Raw genomic sequence first — 22,500 nt, forward strand, 5'->3', positions numbered from 1 at the left:
AGCTCTTGTCCGATTAATATCAAACCTTGAAAAGGCACATACTCAGGTCCCCAGCAATATACCTGGCAAGTTTCAATTAGATCGGACCAGTGGTTATCGAGAAACAGTGGTGTTACACACACACACACACACACACAGCTGGAAATATATATATATATACATATACATATATATATATATATACATATATATATATATATACATACATATATATATATATACATACATATATATATATATATATACATATATATATATATACATATATATATATATACATATATATATATATATATATACACATATATATATATATATATACATATACATATATATATATATATATATATATATATATATATATATATATATATATATATATACACATATATATATATATATACATATATATATACATATACATATATATATATACATATATATATATATACATATATATATATATACATATATATATATATACATATATATACATATATATATATATATACATATATATATATATATATACATACATATATATATATACACATATATATATATATATACATATATATATATATACATATATATATATATATACATATATATATATATATATATATATATATATATATATATATATATATATATATATATCTTCTTCTTTCGGCTGCTCCCATGAGGGGTCGCCACAGCGGATCATCCATATGATCTGCATAGTGATTTGGCACATGTTTTACACCGGATGCCCTTCCTGACGCAACCCTGGTCGCCTCTTACTACACAGGGATCTGGTACACCTATTTTAACCGGGGTATACACCGGCCCAGTACACTGGTACTCATTTCGCCGACCTCGGAAGGATGACAGGCTGAGTCAACCCCCTGGTGTTATACGACTTGGTATATACATATATACACATACATACATACATATATGTGTATACACACATACATACATACATATATGTGTATATATATATATATATATATATATATATATATATATATATATACATATATATATATATATATATATATATATATATATATATATATATATATATATTCAGTGGACCAACGGGGCTTGAACTCAGGACTTTTTGGGTCCCAAGCCGCTGCCCTAACCACTGCACCAACACCAGGCTAGATATATATACACACACACACACACACACACACACACACACACACACACACACACACACACACACACACACACACACACACACACACACACACACACACACACACACACACACACACACACACACACACACAGTATTTTAACACGAGTTCCCTGCATCTTGAGCCACAGGGATGCGAATGGGACCATGAACAGGCCAACCACAAGGAATTTGCACCGTAAAGTAAACAGTGCCGAATCTTATTTGTGCATGGTGGTTTGTCAAAGTTCACTTTGCAGTGTGAAAAAAGCATTCTCTTATTCCATGCCAGTTTCACATGTGTATGCTCTTTAGTCTTTCAGACAGCTCTCAAGGAAACATGGAATGTTGTCTCAATCTTTCATATCGCATATACTTCACCAATCAAAACTTGGATTTCCAAACACTTATCGTGTGGGATTTCAATCCTGGGAGCCACGGCCACATTCACGTAACTACTGGACATAGTATCACTGCCTGCAATTTTTGAAGCTATATATTTGTATTGGACTGATTGATTACATAATAATGAATCACAATGCAAACTGTCAACATGTCAGCGTATCCTGGTGCCGTTCATTATCACACGATAAAAGGGATGGCGTTCACAGAGTATTCACCCTTTCCTTCAATGTCTCCTGAACCGTTTCTAATACTATCATTTAATAACCTCTAAAGCTACTACAAGGGTTGGCAGGACAGCCTAGAGGCAAACACACTCACCTCAGCCATCGAGCCTGGGTTTAAATCTCGACCTGGCTATATACTGCCATCCTGGTGTTTCACATCACTGTGTGTACTGCCCCTCAGATGGACATTAAACCGGGTGTCTTGTCTACCGGAATTAGTTGGTGGATGTTTAAGATCCCACGGTGTCCTTCATGAAGAGTGGGTGAGCTATCACCGAGGCCCTGAACAAATGAAAAATTCCTGCCCTGCCTACCACTGGGAAGGTAAAAGCAAACAACCAATGTGCAATCCTTGCTGTGCAGCTGCTTTGGCATCACTGAACCGACCTTCAGGCAGAACACCAGAAAGAAAAATAAAAAGATTACCTCGACAGGAAAGCCTACGTTCAAATGATGGAGGAACCAAACATCAAATAATCACAAATCCACCTTCAAATGGTATGACAGACGATCTTTGGTAACAAAGGACTAATAAAGTATCATTAACCAGTATTCAGAGGCTTTCAAACCGCATTCACTCCCACCTTCGCATTAGGTTGGCCGGAGAAAGTTTTTGTCCAAAGTCTTTCTTTCATGAACCGGCTGACCAGTTATGACGTTCGACTGAGTATATAAGGGAAGGAATATACAATTTGTTCAGGGTGCCGACGATAGCTTGCGTACACTTCACTAAGGACACCATGGGATATTTAATGTCCATAAATTAATGCTCCAGAGCTAAGCATTTAAAAACCAGAACAGCACTCGGTAGAGGACATACCTCCGCCAAGCTGAACAGTTTACATTTTGTATGCCACTGATAAAGTCCGGATGCAGATCCGACCGAACTAAAATATAATTAGCTTGTTCTTGTCACCTATCCAACTCATCCACATAGTTTTGTCATAATCCATCCACAACTTTTTGTGATATCATGCCACATATTGCTTTTGGCCCCATCCCTCAATGGTGAAGAAACACTTATAACATTTCTTGTTTCTGGATCAGGATCTTCAACAAAATTGAATCAATTCTTCCTTGGCACACACCCAACCTGTCCACAAAGTTTTGTCTGAATCCGTCTGTAACTTTTTGAGATATCCTACTCACAAACAGACTGATAACCAGACAGGGGTGAAGCAAATGCTGTGATTACTTCGGTGACAGAGCAAATGAAACAAAATTTTAAAAATCCACATGTCTGGTTGACATGTCAAAGATTAACAGAAAAGCAATGCAAATGCACAAACTGGAGTGAAACTGGGGTGGAAACATTGCAAGTGTAAGCGAGGTACGATAGCAGTAAAGTGTGTTTGTCATCCCTGATGCACGATCACGATGTTGTTGCTTCCTCACCTCGTCTCTCCCGTTGCTATGAAGAACACATCATCGGGTGCGTCGATCCAATTCAAACGGCGCCGTTTTATGAGGGACACACCTCCGGGTTTCACCAGCTTCATGTTGACGGGGTATGGCTTGCCATTTATCAAGTAAGGTCGGGCGCCCAGAATCTGACAATCACAACCAAAGGCCCATCACACATCATTGCACTTATCAACCACAAGTAATCGGCGATTCAATAAATTTCAAGGTGATCACGTACGTACACCTATGTGAACCCCACTTGAGTTACAGGTGGCAACGATGCAAAAAACAAACTTGACAAACATAAAACCAAATAGTCAAAGCCATTATTATGACTTACCGATATAGAGATAGCTTACTAAAGAAATAAAGCTTACCGATCGTCTTGGTTGCCCATGGTGAGACACGCCTGTAAAACAAAACGGTTAAAAAGTAATTTTCCACCAGTTTTCCCTGTGACCTCATTTCCTTGTCTACATTCTCCCCAGCAACCCTTTAAAACCGATCAACGAACCTGCATGTCATCACACATCCAAGTTTGCAATCTCCATTCAGCCAAAGGTCCCCTCCTCCCCCATCCCATGTATACCTCATACACCTCACAACCAGAAACGTTTGATGCAAACATCACCAGATTAGCTTTACGTGTTGGAATTAAGCTGCATGCAAAAAGGGGGAGGGGGAAGGGGTCATAAAAACAAGAATATAGAAAGCAGACCGTTGAAAGAATTCACAAAATAAAAATGAGAGCTGAACTGCAGCCCAGCAAGCTTTGGAGGGAAAGTAACAATGAGATAACGACGTGGCGATGAAAAGGTAATGAGCACTAATGGCAGAGTGCGAAACATGCACGACATCGAAGGTTCATCAGCAGGATGAGCTTCGATCTCGGTCTTAGATGTGGATTAAACAGGCTGTGGATAATGAGGATGTCCCCCACACCCCCCCAAAATAAATGGGAATGAAATAAAAAGGAGGAAAACAAAAACCCTAAGCTATCATCTTACCCCGGTATGGCATCAGAAAGCGTCTCCGCAGCGAGCCTGCGTCGGCAAACAGGTATAAGTACAGAATTTGGGTTCAAGGCATAAGGAGGTGACAGCATGGGAGAAAAATGAATGGGAGAGACAAGGCACAATCTGAGGAGGCGAGCTGCCGCGGTTAAAGGGTCTGAATGTGAAGAAAGGAGGTCGAAGGAAACCAAAGGGAATGAGACAACGCTCGGTCGGTGAAAGGACTGCAAATTTGCAGCAAAGCCGGGAAGGGCAAAATGCAAAAAGGAAAAACGAGAAAATGGCCTTAAAAAAAAAAAATCAAGGAAAAGCAAAATGAGCGTGGGAATTAAACAAATATGTGTTTATCATGTGAACGGGCCATTTCCGCTATGCCAGGCTGACTGGACTGGCCAGGCATTTTCCTCCAATCAAGATCCAAGAAAGTTACGGCAAGTTACCCACCCTGTTTCTTCAGTGAAGGAAAATGCTGAGCCTGCCCAGTCAGCATAAGAAAGCCTATGCAGTGGAAACGGCTCTGAGATGACAGCATACAGGGAGAAAACCGAAATTACGATACGTTTACAAATCACAACAGCAGCATATTGACAGGCTACAATTAAATCAAACTTAACCTTGGGTTTGTAAAAATTAATGTTGGGACTCCAAAGCAAAGCAAGCAGTGCGGAATCGAAGAGAAACATTTAATGCAATTAGTACAACTACAATGCTCATGTAGAGTGCGTCAAACAGCACGTTACAATATGGCGGGAAAAATTAATTATATCGGGTCCCCGTGCCCAAAAGGCTCGGTCCGAAGAAAGAGAACATTTTTGGAGATTTTTGTCTGAAGTGTAATCGAGCCACGCACACCTCTCCTTACCCCACCTCTCTACTTTCTGCTTTCTCTCACATCTTTCCCTAAGCCAGTCTCCCTCCACTCCCTCCGCCTCCCCAGCCCTCCAATTCCTTTTCCGACCAATTGTCAATTGAGCTATTCCACCCACCCACACACCCCCCGCACCCACATAAACAATGAAGTGGCACCAAATAAAACATTTAAAATAACCACACAAAAATATGAACATTTTAAAATAAGGACAGAAAAAGGAAGGGGTGAGATTAATTGAAGGGGAAGAGCTGTGAAAGATGGTGAAAAATATCACAACAAATGATTCCTACTTTATGTGCAAGTTCACTTTGCATCGTATTTTAGCAAATTGTCGGTATGTATGGTTGGTACCATACGGGCGCATCTCCCCCAATGTATCTGGCCATCGTTAAAATAACCCAAACAGAGAATAATACGATGGTGCTTTGGCACGACAGGCCGAGGGGGGTGGGGGACGAGGTGCGTTACCATCCATGCCGTTGTGTTGTTCGTAGCTGCGTTTCCCTAGAATAGTGGGTGAGCCATGCGTGAGCACAGAGCGAATCTTGGTACTCGGCGCCGTCGCGACGATAGCCGGGCCCGTTTTGGGAACGCTTCGCCTGGGGCAAGGGTGAGCTTCTGGAAAGGGAGGTGAGAGCAAATGAGAGGAGGGAATGGGGGAGGAAGTGGTTTGTTAAATATCAACGTTGTGGCAAAAAGTGTCATTAATGCCCTATGGTTTACTTCACCTTTGTAATAATTTCAAAAAATATTTAAATCGGTTAAAAAGAACACACTTCTTTTTGAATAGTCATTCATTCATTTTGTGTGCAGCTGATTGAATCATGACTGGGAGCGCAGCTGTGCCACTCATGCAGTGCCCCCTGTAGTTTAGGGTAGGAATTTGCAATTTGCTCAGGGTGTTGACGATAGCTCGCAGACTCTGTGCAATGGACACGGTGGGATCTGTAACATCCACCAACGAATGTCGACAGATGGGATGTCCGTTTAACGTCCAGACGAGGGAGGACACACACATTGATGAACTAGAATGGGCACTCATAGAGCGCATACCTTCGCCGCCACTACTTTTTTTGTTCTTGGTATGAGTGTGGGGAACTGGTTTCATATGAATGGTCTTATGACACAAACCACATATCTATAATGTCATGACCCCCCCCTCCGACTTTCGGGGGCAACGGATTAAACAACAATCAATTCACGTCGTTTTGGCGAGTCTTCACTCGCAAGCTCGGTGAATACAACGTTTCAACAAGAGAAGGTAATCTCGTTTGATGCTGGTTTCATGCAAATCGAATAAGAATTGACTGAGTTATGCCGAAAACCGCATATTTTTCAAGGGCGTGACCCCCCCCCGACATTTTACCCCAACTGGTGACATGTGTTATGACGTCATTGTGTCACAAGATTGGGCATTAAATTCTGAACATTTTGGTGCTGGGTTCATGTAAAGCGGACAAGAATTGACCGCGTTATGCCAAAAACTGCATATTTTTCAAGGTCGTGACCCCCCTGACCTTTGACCCCTAACCGGTAACAAGAGTATGGGCGTCATTGTGTCATATTGCATATCACAAGATGAGGCGTTGAATTCTGAACATTTTGGCGTTAGTTGCATGCAAATTGAATAAAAATTGACCGTGTTATCGTAAAAAGACGATTTTGACCTTTTCGTGACCTTGACCTTGACCTTTGACCTGAACGATCCCAAAATCTAATCGAATGCTTCCTGGCTAATAACCAATCATCCCACCAAATTTCATGCAATTCGGTTTAATACTTTTTGAGTTATACGAATCACAAGATTACAAATAAATAAATAAATAAATAAATAAATACACGCCGACCAAAACATAACCTTTCGCAGAATGCGAAGGTAATCACCCTCCCTGTGAAACACCGGGATGACGTTTTAGAGCTGGGGCAGGATTCAAACCCAGGAGACGGCTTACAGACGAGTGAGGGTACCTCGACGCCATCCTGACAGCCCGGACACTTTTGTGTGTCACTGGGATTCCAGGTTGCACTCCCATATTAGGTACTGCGTTGCTTTGTCCATTGTCAACAACGGTTACACTTGTATTCTATTTAAATATTAACACAGGTTCCTTTGATGAACTTTCTCCATCATCAATGGAGTATCGCTTTTTGGAGTATCATCAACCATACTCTTTTGGAGTATCGCTGCTAGCAACACAATCCCTTGGGTAAAGGTTATGCTGGGTAGTTTGCCTTTGCCGTTGCCTTCCGAGCAATCAAGTCAGAGCAGAAATTTGGAATTTCTTCAAGGAATCAGCCATAACTTGCCGACTTCACGAAGGACACCATGGGATCTGTAATGAGCACACACCCTTTGAAGAGTGCCCTTGTACCCCATTCCACCTATTTTCAGACTGTGCAGGTAACCTGGAGAGTGATGCCACAAATTGGACAAACTTAAAGATAGTGATTCGCCTCCACGACTTATATTTTTCATTAAATGCTAATTTTATTTGTGGCTCAAAGCAGCGCTATGCAGTCATCACATATAGAATACAATCATCACCAACGAGGCATAACATCAAATAATAATCCTCATGGAGACAAATCTGTGACCCATGCGTATGTATGTTGTACACAAGAGGGTGCTGTATGTCAGAACAAGCCTTCCTCGTCAGTGAGAATAGAGCTAGCCATCCTAACTTGAGAATAAGATCTATCATTCATCGACAGCCAAACCCATAGTTCATTCCAATACAATTGAAAGCAGGTCTGCTCTGGGACTGACGACATAACAGACGTGCACCCCAGACTTACCCAGATACTTGACGACAGATTCCAGGTTCTTCCGTTCCCTTGGTTTCAACTTGAGTGGAAGTTTAACTCCACTAAGCTGCCGCAGTGTGCCTGCAGGAACAAAGCGAGCGTTCATCGGTAACAATAACGACAGAAAATATGTGCAATTTGGAAATTATACTTTATCCTCTTGTAAACATGCCATCATCACAATGAGTTACAAGATTCTCTCAATTTTAGGAAAGTGACATGATACCTTACATTATCAAAAGACACTTGAACAACACCACTTTGGAGAATATAGATATATTAGGGGTCCAAATGCATTTGCTGCTCTGCTTATCAATAATGGAGGCACGCCTGGCTGACAAGCAAGGCAACAACGCATGGAACGACGACGGTATATTTTGGTCCCAAGACAACCGATCCCACAGAACTCAACTGTAAAATAGCCTTTTTAGGAGCTCGACTCATAGAAATGGTACTCATACAGGAACTTTTGTACTTCATAAGAGACTGTGCGTTACAGTTGAGCACCAAAATACCCAGTATACACAGAACAATGTATTTTTAATCTGATTTCAAAAAAGTGTTTTCTCATCAGAAAAATCTATGTGACCTAACAGAAGAGATGAAGCTTATTAGCCGCTCAGACAGAGCTTATTTAAAATCTGGGTAAACTTTGGCCTTGCCAGTTGCCAGCAGGGAATGGGGAAAATTTTTCAGGAAAATTAAATAATTTTGCACACACAATTTTTTTTTTTTTTTTAATCGGGACTATTCAAAGGAAACAAACAACAAAGAGACACAGCTGATATCAGCATAACATGAGAAGGAAGAAATAAAAAGAGATTTAAAAAAAGGAATTAAAAAAAAAAATCAGGAAATGAAGAAAAACAACTCTTCTAAAGGAGAAAAACATTTCGTGACCAAAATTTCAAATACCTAGCGAATGTATATGGGATGGAATGGCATTTCATAGGCTTGGAAGGCCATATAAAAACAACAATAATCATGTGAAAAATAATTGTGTAATTGGAGACAATCAAAGCTCGAAATATACTGCTTCTCGATGCAAGCCGCCATTTGGATCAAGGTGGGTTCTGAGTGTGACGTCACTGGCGAAAATCGACACTTTAGGGCTTTTTTTCAGAACTTTGTGATTGGCAAAAAAAAAATTCAAACATTTTCCCCTTCATGATTCATGTGATCATGAGAGCGTGATTCATGATTTTCAATGGTTTTCAGGGAAAATAATAATAATAATTAAAAAAATTGCGTTTGGGTTCTCCTTTAAAGATCATCGACAGAGAAAAAAAAAGTTATTCGTGCCTGTTGTTTGTGTCCTTTATAACATCCTTTAAAAGGTAGGCAGATAGAGTATAAAAATTATCTCACTCCTCTCTGCACATGTGTGACCAGGACCAATTCAGAGGCAAAGTTTCGCGCTAAACTTCAGGTTCGTTTTCCAATTCATGTTCAAAATATAACATTCAATTGAAATGAAGTTGTTCCTCAATCATAAATTGACGTTTGTTGACAGACAGAACAAATTGCTGAATCCCGCCTTTTGCTTCGTGTGCGCGGGGTAACAACAATTCTGTTATTTGAGAATGACACTGCAGGAAATCCACACCGATTTGGTTACCATCAGATGGCTGGGGATGCCCGTTCTGATGCAACAAGACCAAGAGATGTTTTAAGCCAGCAAGCTAAAAACAAAAAAACCCAGAAAACAAACAAATAAAAGGCTAAAATAAGATCCCAGGTCTGATTGACGCAAATTACATGATGGGATCAAAAAACTGTCAAGGTGGAACAAGAACGAGTGATACAGCAGCAGTTAACTACAGTTGACAATGATAGACTTAGTTATTTAATACATCAGAGAAAACATTCTGAGCAAATACTTGGTGGATTCAAAGGCAAATGGGTTCCAAGAATGTGGACAAGAAACCAAAAGATGAAATGACCGAAAACCTCTGAACAGACTTACTCAGACGAAATGTGGGTTCACATTTTGATTTTAAAGGGAAACAAAGTATGGCCTTGGAAGGACCACGGCACCTCTCAATGACTAGTCAGATCCTCAGCTGGGAAGGCTACGGCCTCATACTTCAGGATTATGAAGGAATAGTTATGAAAGACTTTTCAAGGAAGTTCCAAAAGTGAGGCATATTCCCAATTATGAAATCGATTAAAGGGCAATGTTAAATGGCAACAAGTCAAAGCACAGACAAAGAATTTTACTTCTCTCAGAAAATACTTCACCCCACAACTCTCAAGCTGCAACTACAAAATAAATGGAAATGGGGATGAAAAGTTTCCTCTGTTTATTTTATTTTTCTGTTCAGCAGATTTTCCACCCTCCCACAACTTCCCCATTTGCAACCCATGAGAAAAACATTCATGGATGTCTTTGAAGATGATGGCAAAGTCATGAATGCTGTGGAAGAGTATTTTGAGGACCAGGAGGAAAGTTTCTCTTTTGGGGATTATATTTCATTTTTGGAGAATTGATGGAAAAGGTTTTCACCTTGACAGGCGATTCAATAAATTTAATGAAAGAGTGTTGGCATTTCCGAAAAAGGTCCTGAGCAGAGGTTAAGCTGGGTGGTTTGCCATTGCCTTCCCAGCAGTTATTTAGTACAGGAATTTGTGATATGCTCAGAGTGCTGGCGATAGCTCGCCTACTCTCCATGAGAAACCCCAAAGAATAGTTAATGTCCACCAATTACAAGTGGTGGCAGACAGGTCTTCTGCCTAAAGTCCATCCGACGGACGGAGAACACATTGATGCCTCACCCTGAACACAGCTCAGGGGTGAGAGTGCCTATCTCTCGGAGATGCTGCCAGCCCCGATATCGATATTGAACAATATTGATTCCAACCTTCGAGCTAGTCATTTTCTTGTTTGGACTCACTATATGTTGCCAACAGTCATTTGACATACTTTGGAAACACTCGTACCTTTCAATATTTTTTAAAGTTCACTTACATTCGGCCTTTATTGCGGTACTGTTGATGGGCAGAAAAGGCCGTCGTGCTGCGATCCGGGCTTGAAGCAACTCGGGGCATAAGCGGCGGGCGGTGCGCGTACTTGACGTCGTGTGCAGAAAGAAAGACTGTCGGGTTTTGAGGATACAGCGAGGGGAGCCGTTCGAGCGCATGGGAGTCGTATGCACACTCTGAGAGTGCCGCGACGTGTGTCCGCGTACATTGAACTCCTGCTCCAAACATAGCAACAGTTAGGAATGACTCAGCCATTATTATAACAACACAAATCACCATCAAATTAAGCGTTTTGCATTTACTGCAGCAAACGGAGGTTGTACAAATTGACGACGTGGGCAAAATTAAACGTATGTACGTTAGACAGTATTTTTATTATTCTTAAAACAATTAGCTTTTCCCTCAGCCTGATATACTCCATTGCACTTTGCTGGCTCAATGTACTGTGCAGGCAAAGTGACTACACCCACGCTAAACAAGGAGAGAGATTGCTAATGGTGCTTTTCTTTGGATGAAAACACCCACAAAAACTAAGTCAGCCCAGTGGGGCAAATTGGCCCATTGTGGTCAACAGAAGGAACTTGGACACAGGAGAAGACCAATTGGCTCAAGCCTGCTCTATATCTATACCATATCAATTCAATCAAACAATTCATCAACATAAGTTCACTGGGGGAGGAGTGTTGGGGGTGGAGTGGGAATGAAAACAGTGGGGCAAGCACAGATGTGACGGGGTGTTTTTACACATACTGTACATCATATTTAATATAAATTATTTTAAATTGGGGGAGGGGAGGAGGACTTGGTTTACATTTAATATGTACCCCTCTACCCCTAATGCTTCTAGTTGCCTATCCAATTCCAATTTAAAACTGGAAAGCATCTCAAAATGCAAAGCTGGTCTGTGTTCACATTGTACTCAAACTGAACTCGACGAAAACAAGTTGAAAGAAAACAAAATGTATAATTTCATTAAGAACCGTTCTCCATATTAAAATTATAAAAAGGTTTGATGAAAATTAAATCACAAAAACTCAAATGGTTAAAAAACAAAAATTATGGCCTGGGGAAACGCGCGCACGCACACACGCACACACGCGCGCACTCACACACTAACACTGCACAGACAAACCATTAACTCCATCCATCCATCCATTGGGACCATACTCTGTGCAGAGCGTTGGTGCTGCCGAAGCAGTCTCCTTGGCTATTGGACACAATCCTGGACAGGTCACCACTCCCACACAGGATACCAGCAAGCTGGCACTCATTTTGCTGACCTTGGAAGGATGACAGGCAGAGTCAACCCCACCTGGTATTAATTCAACAGCAAGTGGGGGTTTGATCAACAGGCGAGTGGGGGTTTAAACTCAGGATTATAGGATCCCAAGCCCACCACCCTAACCATTAAGCAACACTCGGCAGACTCTTTCCATTGCCATTACCTTTCAAAGGTGAGCATTCCATGCATCAATTCTCTGAGTGAAAGGCCCCTGCCTTACTACTACCATAACTCTTCTTCTTTACTCTTATACTTTACCCTTGTCCTGTCACTGTCTATTTTTCCCCCTTTCCAATGCATAATGCCCACTCTCCTTCAGCCACTCCTCATAGCTTCATCTGGCTAGGCCTGGGATAAAGCTCTAAGCTGAATCCTATTTATGGCAGCTATGTCCTTCCTCAACGGCAATGTTAACATTTACATCATATATCCACAAGCTAAACCTCAAATAATCATCAAGCCGTCTTGAAAATGTCAAAACACTCTTTGGATGTCCAGGTTGTGATTTATCTGTCGCAAAGGCAATTACATACATTTCTGGCAGACAATAACGTGACAGCTATCCCACGACGAAATGATCCCAGAACTATTCAAAACGATTGGTCCCAAAACACCAAATATTAACCCCTCCATGCCACCATCAAAAGACAATGTAATTTGGCTTCAGTCTCCAACAGTAGAAAAGCTTGTTTTTGAAACCCTAAATATAACAATCATCACTACTACAATGTCCACAGTGAAAATCAAAATCAAAATTTATGGTCTGCAAAATGTTTGGAACAGAAGAAGGATTAAAAAGTTCCTTGTAGAACATCCTGGGATGTTTGATGTGTTGATTTCGTACGTGGCAACACATTTTAGAGGAACATTCAATCCTCTTTGGCCCTTCTGGCATCCTAATAAACCCCTCAATACCGGTTTATTACCCTTGTTAATTTTATGGACAAGCAACCCCCTCCCCCTCTCCAACAACCACCCATTTCAATCACCAACACATAATGTAGCTGGGTTGGTGATGCAAATCCTATTGAAGAATATATTCATTAAAAGTTGAACAACAAACATTTATTCAGAATGACAAAACAAAGATATAGAGATGCCTCATGTGGTGCTATACCACTTGTGTAGGTGTTATCATATGGAAATTAAGCTGAACTTTGTTATTACGCAATAATCCCTACCTTGTTCCTTTGTCTTTTCGGCATTGTGAGTGAATCAAACATTCAAAACAAACAAATAAATAAAAACCTTTATCATTCACTTGTTTGTATTTTATTTGTGAACAAATTGTTCATTTATTGAGATAATTAGCTTTGCTTAAACATAATTCACTCTTTGCTTTAAATCTCGACGCTCGTTCGATGAGATTCGATTATTTTTCGGGACGGAATCAAAATGTCACGAGGATAGAGTTTCTTGCATACTGTATGAAAAATATAGGATACGAGAGGCTCCTATCCGTGATTCACGACACAAGGATAACGATGCATTCACAACACAGTGCTTTTCCAAAGTTTCTGCCGATTTGATTAATTCCAACATTAATGTGTAATTAGCTCATCTCCGAAATGAGTAAAGGAGTGCTTGATAGAAATATCACATACATGAAACAAATAAATTGATAACCCAGTTACAGGCTACGAGACTTCAAATCACCAAAATGATGCAATCAAGCTCATACAATGACAGCATTATCGAAGATGTAGTAACATAGTAAGTATTTACCTGGGGAGGAACAATAAATTAAATTGAACGAGGTAAAGTTCAGCCACAGGGAACTGTTGCAACTACATACAGGTTGTGTGCGATCCCAGAATCCCGGTGGTGTTGACTCATTGTTCTACTGTCTTTAGGATATGTGCATTGCATTCCTCCACAATACAATTGTCCCCAAGATTTGTTGAAGGCATGGTGGTAGATTGAATTCAAGCACTGAAACTTGTTGAAATGGTGATAGTGGAATTATATCCCATGGAATGGGATGGCAATGTCCTCATTGCCTTTGTGATTCATACACATACTGCTCTGTATGCGTATGTACTCTGGGGGTACAGCATGCGTGGATGGAATGACGGCATGGGTAGAGTTGCTCGAGATAGGGCCACAAAGTCCCATGGAACCGGTTTCCGATTGTCCTCGCCTCCTGTTCATTCTTCCAATCGACTCGTGGTTCCACGTTGCCCCGGTGTTGACTCGGTGCAACTAAGTGGCAGTTTTGGTCCCAGCCAACTCGGGTACAGAGTGGAACAGCAACCAACTGCGCAGACCCAGCAAGAGCGGTGCTGGAACCACGCAGGTACATCATTACCTTGACCATGTAGTTCCAACGGCAATCAGCCAGTGGGCATGGTTCACTTTCGTTTCATTCCAACCTCTTTCATTTATTCCCACCCTGGATTATTACTTGTCCCCACCATTCACCACCACCCTCTTTTGTGAACGGATCTGCGGCCATTGCATAAGGCAGTTTGGTTATTGTTCAGAAGTACGTGCTTTTACATTTGTAACTTCCACCACCAAAGGTGGACGGACGTGATTTTTTTTCACCCGTCTGTTTTGTTGTCTGTGAGCAAGTTATCTCAAAAAGTTCCGGATGTATTCAGACAAAACTTTGTGGACAGGTTTGTCGTGTGATAAGGACAAATTGATTACATTTTGGTGAAGATCCGAATCCGGATCCAGCCTTTCAGTGGGATACAAAATGTAAAATATTCAGCCTGGCAGAAGTATGCGCTCTACAGAGTGCCGTTCTAGTTCGCCATGAGGCTAGTCAGAAGTGTCTTCTATCCTCTCATATGTTCATATAATTTACTTGAGCAATTATTGGAAATCAATTGTGTTCCAGCATTGAGGCTGGTGGAATTGCCAAGATGTATGCAACCTCTCTGCCAAACTGTCTAGCTTGAGTTCAAATGTCGACCCAACTACAAACTATCACCCTGGAGTTTTGCATGTAGAGTGTAGCATCAATGAGTTTGAATCGCCGTCCATCGCACGGACGTTAAACTGGGGGTCACATCGACGAGCACAAGTTGGCGGACATTCATGAAAGAGGCGAGTTTTTGTCAGCATTATGGATAAGTTCCAAATGGCTGTCCCCTTCAGTCAAATGTCATCCTGGCCAGCCGGTTCATGAAAGGCCAAAAAAAAAAACATTGCCTGGCCTACAGGTGGGAATAATTGAGAACGTTAAAGAAGAAGCGGTGTATTGTGTTCAAGCATTATGGAATCACGTGCAACGTGGAGTTGCCTTCTTGTTCCTGCCGTCTTGGTGGGAAGACGTGCTAGTTAGCCAAAGCTGTTGTTTTCAGACCGGAACGAGACCCCACCCAGGGCATCAACTACTATATTTGGGTGGATCCTAGTGTACGCACGGTTTCCTAACGCATCATGCACACATCACAATATCATAGCAGGCATTATAGGAATCACCTATGCATGTATCATGGCAATTTTTGTATGAAGGGCCAAATTGTCCAAACCTCATGAAAACAGAAGAAATTCTTGTTTACCTCCTTTGTACTGTGCTTCATGTAAATTACACTCCTGTTCATTTTCTAGGGATGAAAAAGTTAAATACTGCAAAGTTTGAGATTAACATCTGTTGAAAAGACAACACTTCGTTTTTAAGGTCAGTCCCATGTCATCATGACAGGACGACTACAAATTGTAGAAACGTTCTGCCAAGCTCCAGTGCAATCGTGCTAAGCTGATGAAGCATCTCGAAGTGAGTGCCATTGTTCATCTTTATGAGAGTGCAAACGAGTAAGCCATTGTAGTTTGGTGTAGCAAGTTGAAGTGTGTGCGGTTAGAATGTAGGATTGCCAATTTCAATCCCCTACAGAGACCAGACTTGGTGGTGGAATGATTAGAGCGTCCGCTCTGAGTCTGCGAGGTCAGCGGTTCAAACCTAGTCGAGTCATTCCAAATACTAATAATACGCCCCGATATATAAATCAGGCGTATAAAATGGTACATGCCAGTTCAAACCCCGACTGGTGCTCATTGTTCAGCTTTTAAGAGGATTTAGCAAACAAACAAACAAACAACCACAAGTTGGCATTACTAGCGCAGGCCTTGATGGGCCAATGACCTTCTTCTGCATCAAAGCTCCTTGTAATGGAAGTCATATTGTATGCCAGGATTCCATCGAAAGTCCTTGCTTGAAGCTAGCTGTATTATTTTTTCACCAATGCTGCTACTACTACTTCTTTAAAAGGTCCCAATTATTCATACTTTGTTGTGGGGTCGAACGGGGGAAATAATTTGGCCTAGGTCTTTCACAAATCAATGGCCAGGCCCGACGTTTGACTGATGGCGATTTGGGCAGGAATTTGCAATTTGTTGAGGGCAATGGCAATAATTTGCCAACTCCTCACGAAAGGATATTTGACCTCCACCAACTCTCTGTGAAGCATCTTTACCATCTACCAACTGTCTTACGAAGCCTGTCTGTGAAGCACCAATATGGCAGTTTGTAGTTGGGATCAAAATTGAACCCACTTGGGCCCAGAATTAAGTGCATTACTTCTGTGCCATCTTGTCAGACAGAAAGCTGTATTATTATAGCATTATCGAAAATCGGTAAGAATGCTAGTATGTGGATAACACATGCACTGTGGGTCAAATGGCCTTTAATGTGTCCAAATTACTTTGCATCACTTTATTTCAAGCTCACAACCAATCAGCTTGGACAGTTGGAGGTACCCACTGGCTACAGGTGTGGGGCAGGTACACGATAATGTTGCTTTACTTCAAGTACTAAAACAAATACAGAATCAAGTTCAACTGCGTCGGAATATAATTTGGCACAAGGACAAGCCTTCATATTCCTTTTACATGTGTAAACACCTCAAACGCAGAGACCTCAAATTGTTCTGTCATGACCCACCGTGATGCAGTGCCGCAGCCCACCCGTGCGCTCACTCTCCAGTCGAGACAGCAGCTTAAGGCCACCGTACTTCTTCCAGTAGGTCCAACAAGAAGCGCACAGCCTGCATTGCATGTTCGGTGGGCCCCAAGAGTACCACTGGAATGACGTCGTAGCTGCACCAAACACAGGGGCAATACACACTGTGATGGCTAGTCGATGAGTAACAATATCCGAACCAATGGACAACACCTTATGATCTAAATACTGTACGTGCATCATGATGCGAGCAATGATCAACAGAATGATGGCCTTATAATTTCTCATAGCTCATTCACCTCGCCCAACCAAATGATTCTCCGTCGAGACAGAGCGATTCATCGCATGACAATACCATCCTTCTCCACTTAACAAATCACTGTGCCTTCTGGCAACCCATTTGATTTCGCTTGTTGGCCACAACATCACTGGAATACCAAGTTGAGTCCTGTCATATTAGAGTTATTCTGCACAATGTCCACCTCAATGAGGGAAGTACTCGGTTTGCTCCTTCACGTCAGCAAAAACCGTAAGTGCAAATCGATAATGCCATCGGCAAATATATCAACCTTTTTCAACAGGAATTCTGTGGCTTAAGAGGCATTCAGCCATAATTCCACAGAAGAGAAGCAATGCACTGTGGCTTCTCAACTAAGCACATTGCCCAGTTTGTGATTCAGGTGTTCTTTCAAACTAACCAATTGCTGTCAGCACAAGGCACCAGTGAGGGAAAACTAGCCTGTCATCCAGTTTAGTTAGATCGATTCACTCCAATTCCGAATTGGAACCAGGAAGCAAATCTTGCCTCTCACCCATTCTTAGCTGGACCGGCATCGTCTCAACACCTTTTTCCTTACCAAAACATCCTTCACATGAGCGTCCAGGATTGGGTGCAGGAGTGGGAGTAGGGGAGGCACCACTCTGTGCTCCACATGTCAGGCCATTAGTTGTGCTGGTTTTTCCCAACGGTGGGGCGATCTGGTTAGGATTTGGCTTGTTACTGTCAATGAGGAGATAAGAGGTTAGGGCAAGAGAAGAGACAGATTAGAGAGAAATAGTGATATAATGGCCACAGAGGAAGCTCTCGCATCAACTCTGACAACCTTCAAGTCAAATGGGTACAACCCGCTTCAGTTGCAGCACCACTTCAACAATGCCTCATCTGCTCAGACTCGTACATCCACGCTGCCAGGCCAGATGGCAGCGCAGGAGGAGATCGGCAATTAACAGTTATTAACAAAGAGGCGCAGCATACGGGCACGGGGGTAATTAAAATAATTAGTCACCAGCGTGGTTTTAGTGCCATCGACAAGCTGCTGGAATGAAGGAAACGGCATCACAAACAAACTCAACAGCCTTTGCACGACCAAGTTCATTTTAACTACGTGGTACAATACAAAAACTTTCACATTAAATAACATTTCTTCCTCACTCCAAAACACAGGTCTAATAACTTCTGAAAATCTCAAATGCTCAGACAAATGACAATAGAGAAGATGTTATGAAAATGACACAAAGTCAACGCTCATGGCACATGACACTTCCCAACAAATTGGGTTGTCCAATCAAGACCGGGTTATTTCAACAAGTCAACATCAAGAAGATTGTTGCTTCAGCTGTAGCAAAAAAATTACTTGGGGGTGAAACACGGCAATGGTGGGCCAAATAGCCTGATTTCTTTAAGGTTGTACAGGATTGCGGGACCACTCGTTGTACTTGGTGTAATGTCGTGGATGCTGTGGAACCTTTGTATATTAATTTATATTCTGCATACAGAATACATTTTTATACAATTGGCACAACCCGCCCGAAAAAAGCAGTTGGTACAACCCACGGTACGATTCCCAAAACATAATTGACCTTTGAATGAAGAAGCATGGAGGCACAAGCTAAGGTCCGTCTCTCTCACCACCGAGGATGGGGGGAGGGGAGGGGTGGAAGAGGGTACCCAGATTACGCCACTCAATTGCCCAAAGTGCCATTACTTCAGGTTTTTGCATCAATTTGAATAAAAATTCAACGTTTTTATTGTGACATCGACCTTCCTTGTGTTAAAATAATGTGGTACAGGATATTTCGAGAAAATTGGCCAAGGGCTTTGGAAACGTGTGAGCAACAAAACAAATGTACATATGCAGATGTATTTTGAAAACGTTTTCAAAAAAATTGAGACAAATAACACTCATTACATAGCACATCATTTGCAGAAATTAGTAAATGAAGAGAGGGGAGAAAGGTTGGGCAGGTTACTGGCTGGATGAGGTGAAGTAGGGGTGGGGTATAACAGTCGAGAGGATTTCACTTTAATCATAGCCCGTGCATGAGCTGGCACTGTCCATCAAAATCACAGCACCAGGTTACCAGGAGAATTACGGTTTTAGTCATTGTGCATAAGGTTGCCCACTCTCCATTAACCAAATTACACCTTTGGCGGCATTTTCATGACGGTAGTGCTATGCTATCCCAAGATATCTTGCCAGCACGCGAACAATAATGAGGGAAGATAAAACGAGGAAAACACTATGATGTTAAAAGGATGAGACAACAGAAGCCATCTCTTGCTGTGCACATCGGCCTTCAGCACGGTTCACTTTGATTGTGAAAAGGGCAAACAAGTCTGCATTGAGGTGGAGTGGGAAAAACAGCAGCTCTTGCATTATTCATCAAGAAGTTTGGTTCATTCATGATTATTTTGTTGCATTTAAAAAAATAATATAAAATAAATTTAAAAAAAGAGTGGGTAGGGAAGGAGAATAGTAAATGCAAGAGTACATAAAACTATCCACTCTGGACAGCAATTAAGAGAGAGAAGTCACACAGGTAGAACTCACTAATTAGGGATGTAAACTTGCTTGAGCTTGCTCTCAGCCTCAGCAGCCTTCAGCCGTTTCTGTGCAAGATAGAGAGTGGGGATTGGGGGAGAATAGGAGGGAGGTGGGAGGAGATTGAGAGAAAATAGTAGTAAAGAAAGTCATCTGAAATCCCTGAGCAGTGTTACAAGATAGTGGGGTTTGGTTAAGTACATGCTATTCAGAGAGAGGAGTCTGGCTCAAGCTGTGCATAGTCCAAAGAATAATCTTCATTCCTGCAGCCCGAATATTGAGCACTTTGAAGATATATTGCCGACAGACTTGCCAAAAGCTTGTTTGCAAGGTACTACCAATTTCACTGAAAGGAAGCAATCTTGATTCCTTGATGATGAAGAAGAAGAAAAAAACCAAACAAAAAAAACCCAAGAAACCGAATGTCCAAGGCATCAGATGTCAGGACCTATGACTATGTCAAGGTGGATTTCAAGAAATGGATGAAACAAAGAAAATGACAAAACAGCTTTGTTGGGGGCACTGTGACCCAACATTAAAAATTAATTACGTATATCCATTTACAAACCAAGCAATTTCAAAGTTACGCGAGATGAATCTGTTTCTCTCTGTATCACAAGAAACCTCTCCGGGAGTTCACCTCTTTGTTTCCAAGACTGAAAACATATAAATCGGGATAGTATATTTAATTATATATATATATATATATATATATATATATATATATATATATATATATATATATATATATATATATATATACATATACACACACACACACATATGTTTGGTACTACAGAAATTTAATATGGATACAAACAAACACGACATAAAAGTGACCGAAGCTTTTCGTGCTGCACTCTTCAGGGTAAAAATCGCAGCAAGTGAAGAAGGAAGTGAAGGCGTGTGCTTTATACGCAGGTCTCTAAGGTAGACGTTAATTGGATCAACTGTAATGACGTCACGGTTAATCCGAACGCCCATTGGTCAGCTCATCATCTTCACCTCGAGCTCCCATTGGCTGGAGCAGAGTTCGTCGATGATTGACATTTGCAACCACATCCTGGAGAGAGGGGGATGGGTTTCCCCTCGCATGTACTCAATAAATCCCAGATCAAAGACTCATCCCAGCATGTACTCAATAAATCGGACTATAAGCTGTCTGACACGGAAAGGTTCGCGTTGGCGCACGGTTTTACCTTCGGCATTCCCAACCAGAATATCAAGAGGGAAGACATTTTTGCAGAGTTTGAACTCCTGTATGCTCAACTATCAACACATCAGGCTGTGTCAAACGAAGCAGACCAGGCGCTGAGGGCTCGACTATCGGACCTCGCGCATGCGTACTGTGGAATCCCGAATGACGTCGCGGATTTTCACATGCAACGGGATGTTCTCTTGGCAATACAATGATTGAAGAGGAATGCTGCCATTCACATCTGTAAACCGGATAAAGGCACCGGAGTGGTAATCATGAATAAGATTGATTACATCAACAAGATGATGGACATCCTGAAAGATGAAACCAAATTTAAATTTAAATATCTGGGCGGTGTAACGGAACAGGATCGCACGCCTCAGGTGGAAGGCCAGATCGTCAAACGACTGTTACAGCTTCTCAAACGTGGAGAACTATCAAAGGAGGTGTACGACAGAATTAAACCTGTTAGAGCCCAACATCCAAGAATGTACGGCCTGCCGAAGATTCACAAGGAGAATATCCCTCGAAGACCGATATTGTCCATGGTGCGATCAGCACAACATGAACTTGCCAAGTGGTTGGGAGAGGTACTGCAACTGGAGAGGAGAGGAGAGAGGTATTGGAAACACTTTCTCATTTCGTGGTTTAAGATTCCTTCACATTTGCAGAATCAATAAGAGCTAAAACACCGACAAGTGAGGACAACATCATGGCATCCTTTGATATTAAAAGCTTGTTCACGAATGTTCCATTGACAGAGACAATTGAGATATGCGCACATTTGCTGTATCACACCGATCTGAAACAACCGATGATCTCGGAACACGTCTTCATGGAATTAATGAACACAGCAACAAGGGAGGTGGAATTCAGTTTTAACAACATGATGTATGTTCAAACGGACGGTGTGGCCATGGGTTCTCCATTAGACCCAGCTCTTGCAAATATCTTTGGAGGCAATCATGAAATGCAGAAACTGACTGGTCTGCAAGGGGTCGATTCCCCCATTATATACTATCGGTATGTTGATGACATTTTTGCTTTGTTTGAGTCTCGGACGGCATGTGACAATTTCCAGGCATGGCTCAACACTCTCCATCCAGCGCTGAAGTTTACCACGGAGCTGGAATCGTCAAACATGTTACCGTTTTTGGACGTGTTCGTTGATAGATCCAACCTTGGTTTCACAACATCCTTCTACCGGAAGCCGACTTTCACAGGGCAGTATACTCGGTGGGACTCTACAGCTCCACGAGAAACAAAATTGCCTTGATCAATATCCTGGTTAACAGAGCACAGAGGATTTGTTCACCTTGTAATCTTCCTGCTGAAATTGACAAAATCATGAATATACTTGGTGAGTGGTTATCCTGAGCATATAGGTAAGAGATACATACACAAGTTTCTAAACACG

The 22,500-nt window shown here is 41.6% G+C and overlaps 1 protein-coding gene across 1 annotated transcript in view; it reads right to left on the reverse strand.

Moving 5' to 3' along the window:
• The window catches only part of LOC147014360 (metastasis-associated protein MTA1-like), a 174,163-nt gene that overhangs the window by 8,199 nt on the left and 143,464 nt on the right, over positions 1-22,500 (reverse strand). The window contains exons 9-17 of the mRNA XM_085850602.1: positions 19,895-19,953; positions 17,921-18,063; positions 17,046-17,200; positions 10,859-11,087; positions 7,882-7,971; positions 5,554-5,703; positions 4,209-4,244; positions 3,579-3,610; positions 3,193-3,347 (exon numbers count right to left, since the gene is read on the reverse strand). Of these exons, the coding sequence (XP_085706728.1) occupies positions 3,193-3,347; positions 3,579-3,610; positions 4,209-4,244; positions 5,554-5,703; positions 7,882-7,971; positions 10,859-11,087; positions 17,046-17,200; positions 17,921-18,063; positions 19,895-19,953 (1,049 nt within the window). The remainder of the gene's footprint in view (positions 1-3,192; positions 3,348-3,578; positions 3,611-4,208; positions 4,245-5,553; positions 5,704-7,881; positions 7,972-10,858; positions 11,088-17,045; positions 17,201-17,920; positions 18,064-19,894; positions 19,954-22,500) is intronic.

Source organism: Eptatretus burgeri, chromosome 13, assembly GCF_056783735.1.
Source record: "Eptatretus burgeri isolate ZD-2024b chromosome 13, Ebu_testis_v1, whole genome shotgun sequence".
Taxonomy (NCBI): Eukaryota; Metazoa; Chordata; class Myxini; order Myxiniformes; family Myxinidae; genus Eptatretus; species Eptatretus burgeri.